This window comes from Sinocyclocheilus anshuiensis, unplaced genomic scaffold (assembly GCF_001515605.1).
Source record: "Sinocyclocheilus anshuiensis isolate Anshui unplaced genomic scaffold, SAMN03320099.WGS_v1.1 scaffold2159, whole genome shotgun sequence".
Taxonomy (NCBI): Eukaryota; Metazoa; Chordata; class Actinopteri; order Cypriniformes; family Cyprinidae; genus Sinocyclocheilus; species Sinocyclocheilus anshuiensis.
In genome coordinates, this window is record NW_015538039.1 from 62,507 (window position 1) to 72,411 (window position 9,905).

The following is a 9,905-nucleotide window of genomic DNA, read 5'->3' on the forward strand; positions in this document are numbered from 1 at the left end:
TGAGCCTCAGAAGGAGGAATATTTCAGGAAGAGAATCAGTGAGCAGCATCAAGCCAGCAGAATCATCTCACACATCAGAAGAGCAAGAAGCCTCCACATCATGTGCCACATCCCCGTCTTCTGCTGGATCTCATCCACTGTGCTTGAGAAGCTCCTGGAAGAAGATCTGAGTGCAGAAATCCCTCAAACTCTGACTGAGATGTAGATCCACTTCCTGCTCATTCAGATCAACATGAGGAAGCAGAAGTATGAAGAGAGAGATCCAGAGAAACTCCTGCAGTCCAACAGAGAAGTGATTGTGAAACTTGCTGAAGTGGCTTTCAAACAGCTGATGAAGGGCAATGTGATGTTCTACGAGGAGGACCTGATTGAGAGTGGCATAGACCTCACTGACGCCTCAGTGTATTCTGGGATTTGCACTGAGATCTTTAAGGAGGAATCTGTGATTCATCAGAGGAAAGTCTACAGCTTCATCCATCTGAGTGTTCAGGAGTTTCTCGCTGCTTTCCATGTGTTCTACTCAAATGTGGTCAAATACAAGGAGTCATTGCACGTTTTGTTTAGTAAAACACCTACGGGTAAACAGCCTAATGAATACAATCTGTGTGAGCTGTTAAGAGCAGCCATAGATGAAGCCTTAAAGAGTAGCAGTGGCCACCTGGATCTGTTCCTGCGGTTCCTGCTGGGCGTCTCACTGGAGTCCAATCAGAGACTCTTACAGGATCTACTGACACACACAGAGAACAGCTCAGAGAGCATCAGGAGAACTATTGCTTATATTAAAGACAAAATTAAAGACATGAGAACTGCTCCATACAATCTGTCCACTGGAAAATCCATTAATCAGTTCCTCTGTCTGCTGGAAGTGAAAGATCAGACTCTGTCCAGAGAGATTCAGGAGTTTGTGAAATCAGGCAAACACTCAAAAACTGATGTCTCTGCTGCTCACTGCTCAACAATCACCTACATGCTTCAGATGTCAGAGGAGCCACTGGATGAGCTGGACCTCAAGAAATACAACACATCAGATGAGGGGAGAAGAAGACTGATACCAGCTGTGATCAACTGCAGAAAAGCTCTGTGAGTTAAGGCACAGTGATATTGTAGTTGTTGTTACTTTATCATATTATGCTGAATAGTGTTGTTTTTGAATAAATCAATTATTAAGTAACATAATTTTTACTGTATAATTTGTCCCTTAGACTTGCTGACTGTAATCTCACTGCTCAGTCCTGTGAAATTGTGTCATCGGCTCTACAATCCTCAAACTCTGTCCTGACAGAGCTGGATCTGAGTAACAATAACCTGCAGGACTCTGGTGTGGAGCTTCTTTTTGAAGGACTGAGGAGTCTGAACTCTCAGTTGGAGATACTGAGGTGAATGGTTTCAATAATTAATAAAATGCTGCCACAATTAATGGCTGCTGGATTTTGTCGCCAAATTTGGCATCTGCTCATGATGGAATAACAGAACCAGAGACAAAAACAACCTTTGGATTGTTTGCAAAGATAACACTGTTGAAAAAAAAACAGCATATGTTGGTTAGGTATGTTTTGAAGCATGGCTGCTGGTTTGAGCTGGCCTTTATCTGGTCATGTGCTGGTCCTAAGTTGGTCCTGAGCAGGAGCTAGTTGCTTAGGACCAGTACAAGACCAGCTTAAACCAGCTCATGACCATATGCTGTTTTTTTTCAACAAGGAATAGGAACTTTAAAAAAAAAAAGATGCTTAGATTATTTGCTAGTGACAACTACATTGTAGGTTATAATGATTTTTTTTTTTTTACCCCACTCTGTTCTGTTCAGATTGGTGCTCTCTAATCTCACTGCTCAGTGTTGTGAGAGTTTGTCATCAGCTCTACAATCCTCAAACTGTGTCCTGAGAGCTGGATCTGAGTAGCAATGACCTGCAGGATTCAGGAGTGAAGCTGCTCTCTGATGGACTGAAGAGTCCAAACTGTCAGCTGCAGATACTGAGGTATTAAGAACAAGGGATGATGTACAGTTATCTGGTCATAATGTTGATTAGTGTCTGTAGATGATCTGTCTGTGTGTGTGTGTCTGTAGGTTGTCTGGCTGCATGGTGACAGAGGAAGGCTGTGGTTATTTGTCTTCAGCTCTGAGTTCAAACCCCTCACACCTGAGAGAGCTGGATCTGAGCTACAATCACCCAGGACCATCAGGAGTCCAGCTGCTCAAACACAAACTGGAGGATCCAAACTGCTCACTGCAAACTGAGTGAGTTGTATGACGAATCATAAAAAAATTACGGCAGACACATTAATAAACATGTATGAACACATACAGGCATAAGCTTTTTACTTACCATAGGAAAAGGTGCAGGTGCTTTGGCAGCAGATACAGTATGTTTTCATGTTGGGTGAAGTATGAGAAAAATTTGCCTTGTTTGTTAAGCTTGTGACTTGATAAATATTTTAAACAATTCGTAGTCAAATTCATTCAAATTTTGAATAACCAAAACTGATGTAGTCTACTTATATAGTTTACAATTAAAATCAGAAATACCTTCTAATATATATTCAATTAGGTGTCTGAGTGTTTCAAAGACTTGAGACTATCACTGTGTACACTAGGTGCTTACTAGAGCAACAATAGCTGAAATCTCAGTTGCATTAAAGGCTTAAAATAACTTGGCAGTAGCTAGTGTTGGGCAATACACTGGTTAAAACAATACAAATAGAAATGTGTAAACCAGAATAATTTTTTGGTACCATTTGATGGAAATAATTGCAGTTAGATTAGCTAGATATTTGGGTGAGGATTGCTAAAATGTGACACTATTATATTGCAAGAAGTATCACTTAAATTTTGATTATATAAAAATATAAAATCATCTACATTCATACATTTAGCAGATGCTTTTATCCAAAGCAACTTATTTTTTAATTGGATTGTAACTCCCTGATTTAGTATCCCCATTAATTTTATCAACAGAAAATAACTATTTTGTTATATGTTTTTGTTTGTTTTCTCACAGTGTGGAGTGTGGTGGAGTGATCAGGATAAGAGCAGGGCTGCGAAAATGTGAGTGTACACACACATACACTCCTAAGTCATTTATTTGATTACTGATTGTGGCTTGTGGCCACAGAGTAAAGCCATTTTCATCCTTACAACACTTTTTTGTTTGTTTGTAATGTTTAATCAGATTGTTTGTCATATTTGTTTGGTCAAGGTCTTTGGTAGATTGTAAGCTTTTTCAAATAACTTTTTGAAATCAGAATCATTCAGCAATGACTGAATAATGTATAATGTAGTTTAATGTTCTCTCCTCTAATCATTCATGCTCAGATGCCTGTGATCTCACACTGGATCCAAACACAGCAAACACTCACCTCATCCTGTCTGAGGAGAACAGAAAGGTGGCACGTGAAAGATCATCAGCCGTATCCTGACCATTCAGACAGATTTGAGCACTATCTTCAGGTTCTGTGTCGAGAGAGTCTGACTGGATTCTGTTACTGGGAGGTTGAATGGCGCGGGGAGGAGGGTAATATATCAGTCACATATAAAGGAATCAGCAGGTACTACAGGGTCTCTGACACACACACACTCACACACTTACACACATTCAACACCACATTCACTGAACCCCTCTATGCTGGATTCAGCCTGTCTAAATGTTCAGTGTTTCTGTGTCAAATTAAATAATCTCTAATAAGGAACAGGTGTGCCAAAAAAACAAAACAAAAAACAAACAGGTTATGTGTAAATAAGGCTGCACAATTAATCAATCAAGCAATCAATGTTTCTATGCTGTTTATATGTTTCTATTGGCAATGTATTTTTTTTTCAGCATAGAGCATTGCAGCCAATCAAAGGTACATATGTTGAACACAATGCTATGTCCAGTCAGAGGGGTTTAAATAACACATTTGCTCAAAACAGCAGTTTTGTATGAACTTCAGTATGAACTTTACAAATGATCTCACAAACAACCAGGTGCATTATGAGATTCTTTGTGCAGCATAGTAAGGTTCTTAGAGTATAATGGCAGCTTCACAATTTAAAATAGCCATAAAATAAAATAAAGAGCTGTCAGCTGCACATAGATGTTATTCCACTAGTTGATAAGAAAGGTGAATTTTGAAGGTAGTGTTTAATTGTTCTCTCATTAAAAAAAAAATCTACAGATTTATTTATTTACCTATTTATTTATCTATTTAATGTATAATCTAAATGTAATGTTTTAATTTTAAATAAAGAGAGCATTCATTCCAACCTTCATCAACTGTGCAGTTCCTTATTGCCAGTGGATAAAAGTGAAAGTGATGTGACCTGTGGCCAAGTATTGTGTCCCATACTCAGAATCTGTGCTATGCATTTAACCCATCCAAGTGCACACACACACACACACACACACACACACACACACACACACACACAGCAGTGAGTAGTGAACCAACTCTCTCTCTCTCTCTCTCTCTCTCTCACACACACACACGCATGTGTACTGGCATATTTGGTTTATGAGGGTACAAATGTGTATAATAATATGGGTACTACAGCGTAAACATGGTTTATAAGGACACTTCTTGTGTTCCCATAAACCAAAAGGCTTAAAAAACATACAAAACTGTGTTTTATGAAATTCAAAAATTGCCCGTGGTTTTCTGTGAGGGGTAGGTTTAGGTGTTGGATAGAATATACAGTTTGTACAGTATAAAAACCATTACGCCTATGGAGAGTCCCCGTAAACCACAAATGCAAGAATGTGCGCACACACACACACAGAGAGAGAGCAGTGTGTCTGTAACTAGTGTATATAATGAAAACTTTAATGATGCCTTAAAGAATACATAATAATTTAAACGTTGCAGCCATTAATTTCCATAAATTCTGTAACAAACTATGTGACGGTAAACTGACAGATAATTCAACAAGAACAAGGACACTGGAGAAACATCACCTGGAATTCGTTGCACTACATTTCCGTCCCTTGCACTCTTGTACTGCTGTAGGTGCAACACTTATACATATGAGTATTCAATAATCTTGAAACACACTCGAGTATACTCTATGAAACTTTCACTTCTATGTATGTCAGGCTGTGATTTGATGGAGAGACGAGACATTTCCCATTTTCAACAGCAGGTGGTGAGTTTCCTTACCAGTATATTAAAACATGCTGCAGATTCCTCCAAACTGAATGGTAATTGGATTATTTTTATTTTATCATTTTTAAATTGTATTTGGCTCATTCAAACTACGTTAATAGCATTATGTTTAATTTTAATAGATTATGCAAGGATTGTTGAATAACCCACACAAATGTAAAGGATTTAACGAAAAAGCTGAGGCAGAATCATCAGTGTTTAATTATTTTTCTCATTGGAGACAGTCTCACAAGTACATAATACTGTGTTTCTCTCCCTTCTTGCTTTATTTAATGTTCATTGAGTAATTGTGTGTTATATTGTTTAGGTGTAGGCTGCACAGACAGATTTGGGGTGGGGAGGCTGTGGCTAATGTCAAGACACATGTCTGCATACGCATGCATAGATTAATGAATCTTTTGCAAGTTGATATATTAATATATTCATTTTTGAACATGCATGTCTTATGCTGTGGAACTGGATAAAATACTTTCTAGGGCTGCACAAAACTCAGACGCACATCTCCACTAATATCCAAAACATCAATATCTTCCAGTTTAGTGTGATGATGCTTGTACGTGTGAACTTGTTTGCCGCTGACAAACACTTCATAGTGCTGATGTTTGCAGTAAATGGTGACCTGAAATGCACATAACAATGTTAGATAAAGTGATATAATTTATCATCATGTCACAAACAAACAAAACCTCTAGTGTCAATGCACTCGTTTTAACTATAGACTAACCTGATTTTTTTTTTAATCTAGTCAAACATTAAACAGTGCATTTAAGGCTATGTACAGGGATCAAAGCTGTATGCCTACCAGAAAAGGTTTCCCTAACTCGAATGGCATGTCTTTGGATTGTTTTTCCTTGGCCTTTTTCCCATTCTCATAGCTGCTGCACACAACCACATTCGTATCAAAACGAGGACTGTAGTAAAATGCCACTCCAGTTTTGTGATGCAAATTAAGCTCCATTCTGTTGGGAAAGAGAAAACGGTATCTTAAAAAAGACTTTAAAGAACACTGTGATTCAGTGATCAGAACATTTGTCATTTTGACATTTCAAGAGTCTTCAAGAAATTTGAAACCAGAATTCCTGCTCGCAAACCTATTTGCAGAATGACTGATGACTCCTTGAATGATGATGGCTTTGCCAGGCTGTAGTCCGCCATGGATGATGCTTTTGTATGGGACCCTCTGATCGTGAGTAATTAAATATGATTAAATATAAAATTGTAATATTTTTTTTTATAATATTCTGTCATGTGATATCATATATTGTTGTCCAAAGTCCAACTTTAAATAGTCAATTAAATCAATATTTACAATAGCTTTTTAAATATGTTTAAATATAGAAAATTGCAATGGTTTAAATCATTAAATGTTTTTTGATATAAAAAAATAATAGTCAAAATATGTGGGGCTCTTTATAAAATGCGATTTTCATGTACACATCTAGCACTGTCTGAGCCTTAGAAAGTATAATTGATACAATACAGTAGCAGTGACAGCAGTATTATATTAATAATAATAAATATATTGTGTAAGATCACCAAACTGGTCATAGAAGTTGTATAGAGATGCCATGACATTCAAAACAAAAGCATAAACACTCTTGGTGTTACCATGATATTGTCTTATGATTTATGTGGCCATGCATATTCATGCAGATAAATCATTTAGCTATTAAACATTTCAAAACTTACAAAAGGTCCTGGAGTTGCAGCATGATGAGTCTGCAATTGAAATGAATTGAAGGAGTCTATTACAACACATGAAGCAAAGTAACTGTAAAGGAAATTGCATGTGTGTCGGTATTTAAGATAACAGAGGTGATCATTTAACAGTTACATGGTTCTGATGAACTGAAATGTCTCTAAATTTGTCTCTCAGGTATGGCAATAATAATAAGAATAATACAAAATCTTCTGAAAGTAAGCAGGTCCCCAAAGGAAAATAATGATAGTTTAGATAATTTGGCCATTTATATAATTAGTCATGCACATCATAGCAATAATTGTCATATATAAACAGTGTTCTGCTCATGTAACGGTTTGTGATGTAACAAGAGGGTTGATGCATCCTCAAAACCAGCTGTGACAAAGCCTTTTTATCTAAAGCATTTGTCATTTTCTGATAATTCCACAGGCAACTCCATTATATATATATATATATATTTTTTTTTTTTTCCTCATCCCATGCGTAATTGGAATTTTTGAAAAGGACAGGACATTACCGCAAGATCTTGGAAGGCAATTAAGTTCACTTCCACCAGTCCATCTACACAGATGCTGTTCACATGTGAGAATGGTAAACGGTGCTTGTACTCCGAGAAGGGTTTCCCATTGGCACTTATCTAGAAAAAACATAAATACTGTTGTGTTTCTTAAAAAACAGATGGTGGACAAAAATTAAATTCTCATTTTTGTGGACAACAAAAGGGTCCTTTTTATCTTGTTTGTAATTTGTTTCTAAAAATGAAATAATATTTACAGACAGAAAAGCATAACTGAAGTGAAATCAAATCAGTGACCTTATATGACTCCTGGGTGACGAGTTTTGGAGGGTGTTGTGCACTACATATCCTCCAGACTCATAGCGAGGGTTAAAGTGAAGAATGATATCGGACCCATACTGGAGTTCCACTTGGAATCTGGAGAAGACAGAAGAGAGAGGAGCAAATGAAACAATATCAATTATTTTGATGACCACCACCTGATGTTTCTGGAAAAAAAAAATATATATTTTTTTTTTATATATATATATATGACAAAGTTCCTTCATATACTGTATGATGAATGTAGAAGCAGCAAACAATTAGTTAACTAAGTTGAATAACACATATATAATGACTGATTAACACATTTCAATCATTTGTTAAATGATAAAGTAATAATAATAATTAATAATAATTTATGCATTTAGCAGACGCTTTTATCCAAAGCGACTTACAGTGCATTCAGGCTATACATATTTTACCAGTATGTGTGTTCCCTGGGAATTGAACCCACGACCTTTTGCACTGCTAACAACACAATGAGCCACAGGAACACTAAATAAAGTAATTAAGGAAACAATGGGAACTCATAAAGTGACCAAGAGCAAAAGGGAAGAGTGATCTAAACTGTAGCAAATGTTAGGGACAATATGATATTTGTGTATGCTATATTGGTATTTAAGCCAATAAAAATAAATGCTGTTAGCCACAAACAATCATTAGCTACATATCATAACGTAAAGTTAAACTGCATCGGCATCATCTAGCAATGGTAAGATTACTTTTAAGATAGAAGCTTTGTACTAGCTAGGGCTGTCGCGATAACCGCAATATCGCAATACCGCGCTACTGACGAGCAAACCGCAGAGGAATGCAAGAACCGCAGCAACCGCGTTTTTTGTGTCACGTCACTTTCACTTTCAAAATTACCGCAAGGGAAATTCCCTCACCGCGACAGCCCTACATTGTACCGATATCTATTAGTGTCTATCAGTTTAAAAGCGCTGAGTATATCCTATTCAAAAGCAGATGCTATGTTTCCAATCAACATTATATTAATAGCTTTAAAGAGTACATTGTTATTCACCTGTTTGAGTCTGATGGAACTCGTCCACATACAGTAATATTCATTCCATCCTGCAATCTTTCCTCGATTGGACTAGTGATGGGACACTCTGTGTGAACGGATTTCATATCAGACATTTCATAAAATAAGATCCACAAATGCACAGGAAGTGAAAAATATGTGTGTATATATGTATATATATATATATATATATATACACATATATACACACACATACATATATATTATCAGATTTATTTTGATAAACATGGCACCATAAGATTATATGAAAAATTATTATTTATTTATTTTTTACTGTTAGGAAAACATGGATTTGTGAGCATTAGCGAAACTGAAGGTGTCCGAATAAACACGAAAGTGAAACACGCATTTGGAGAATCTGGCACATGCAAACAATTTTGTCTTATGTTGAATATAAGACACTTAAGATAAGTAGCTTCTGTGAATTTTGTATAGCCATCAATATAAACAACTGTTTTGATTCATTTTAACTCTTTATATTTTATGCAGATTGTTGCGATTAAATCACAAATCAACACAACAGGATATTAATAATCATTTTTAAGTAATTAGTCACTTACTGGGTTGAAAAACAGCGTTTGCTCAGCCATTATTCCAGTTTCTAAACTTCAAGTTTCTGTTCTTCAGCTTGGATTCAAGGCAGACCACGACGGAAATGTCCAGTTGTTGTCCAGTCATCCACCATGGACTGTAAGGATGGGTGGACCGATACAGACTTATTTCCGGGTGAAGTTATCATTACAGGAGGATCGTCACATAAATAAGATGGATGTTAAATGTAAACCCGTTCTCACATCAAAGGCGTCAATAAACTGTCAAGCCTCTAGCATCACTAGACGCTTTGGTCACTTCTTGAAAGTTTTTTTTTGTTATAAATGTGTAATAATTGAATACTCATTTGGGTGTTGTATATTTTATTTGCATGATAATTGGCAATAGTGACACCTACAGGAGGAAATGAGTAGCGTTAGATGTACTGGTCATGTGATTTGATTAGCTGCGTAAGCATCGATGAAAAACGTCTCAGGTTACATTTATGGTTCCCTGAGTACTCAGTGTTACATACGTAACCTGAGACATTCCCTTTCAAGGCAACTTCGAACTGCGTCCTCTATGGGTCGCTATGGGGAACGGTATACCCACGCCACCATGCTGAGGGGAGTGCAAGCCAGAACCATGGC

General features: G+C 36.8%; 3 protein-coding genes and 1 long non-coding RNA gene across 4 annotated transcripts in view; 2 read left to right on the forward strand and 2 right to left on the reverse strand.

The window, feature by feature from the left end:
* Nucleotides 1-205, forward strand: part of LOC107681555 (uncharacterized) — a 3,371-nt gene extending 3,166 nt beyond the window's left edge. Inside the window, exon 4 of the mRNA XM_016477869.1 lies at nucleotides 11-205. Within this exon, the coding sequence (XP_016333355.1) occupies nucleotides 11-205 (195 nt within the window). The remainder of the gene's footprint in view (nucleotides 1-10) is intronic.
* On the forward strand, nucleotides 7-1,380 carry LOC107681564 (protein NLRC3-like). Its single transcript, XM_016477876.1, has 2 exons — nucleotides 7-1,080; nucleotides 1,203-1,380. Exons 1-2 carry the CDS (start codon nucleotides 233-235, stop codon nucleotides 1,378-1,380), a joined length of 1,026 nt encoding a protein of 341 aa, XP_016333362.1. The 5' UTR covers nucleotides 7-232.
* A 4,019-nt stretch (nucleotides 1,381-5,399) lies between these two features.
* Nucleotides 5,400-7,667, reverse strand: LOC107681574 (galectin-3-like; the record flags this gene model as incomplete). The annotated part of the gene is made up of 6 exons (XM_016477886.1): nucleotides 5,400-5,755; nucleotides 5,939-6,095; nucleotides 6,228-6,316; nucleotides 6,826-6,855; nucleotides 7,356-7,475; nucleotides 7,653-7,667. Coding segments are annotated over 6 exons (558 nt in total), but the record flags the coding sequence as incomplete, so codon positions are not given.
* LOC107681541 (uncharacterized) lies at nucleotides 7,668-9,387 on the reverse strand. Its single transcript, XR_001633269.1, has 3 exons — nucleotides 9,285-9,387; nucleotides 8,704-8,791; nucleotides 7,668-7,772 (listed from the first exon to the last, which is right to left on the reverse strand). It is a non-coding gene; the product is annotated as an uncharacterized LOC107681541 (long non-coding RNA).
* Between the last annotated feature and the right edge of the window lie 518 nt (nucleotides 9,388-9,905).

Excerpts from the sequence above, each read along its gene's own strand:
- LOC107681564 (XM_016477876.1), top strand. The coding sequence starts at position 233 with ATGAGGAAGCAGAAGTATGAAGAGAGAGATCCAGAGAAACTCCTGCAG. Across the intron at positions 1,081-1,202 it reads ATCAACTGCAGAAAAGCTCT|ACTTGCTGACTGTAATCTCA; the intron begins GTGAGTTAAGGC and ends TTTGTCCCTTAG.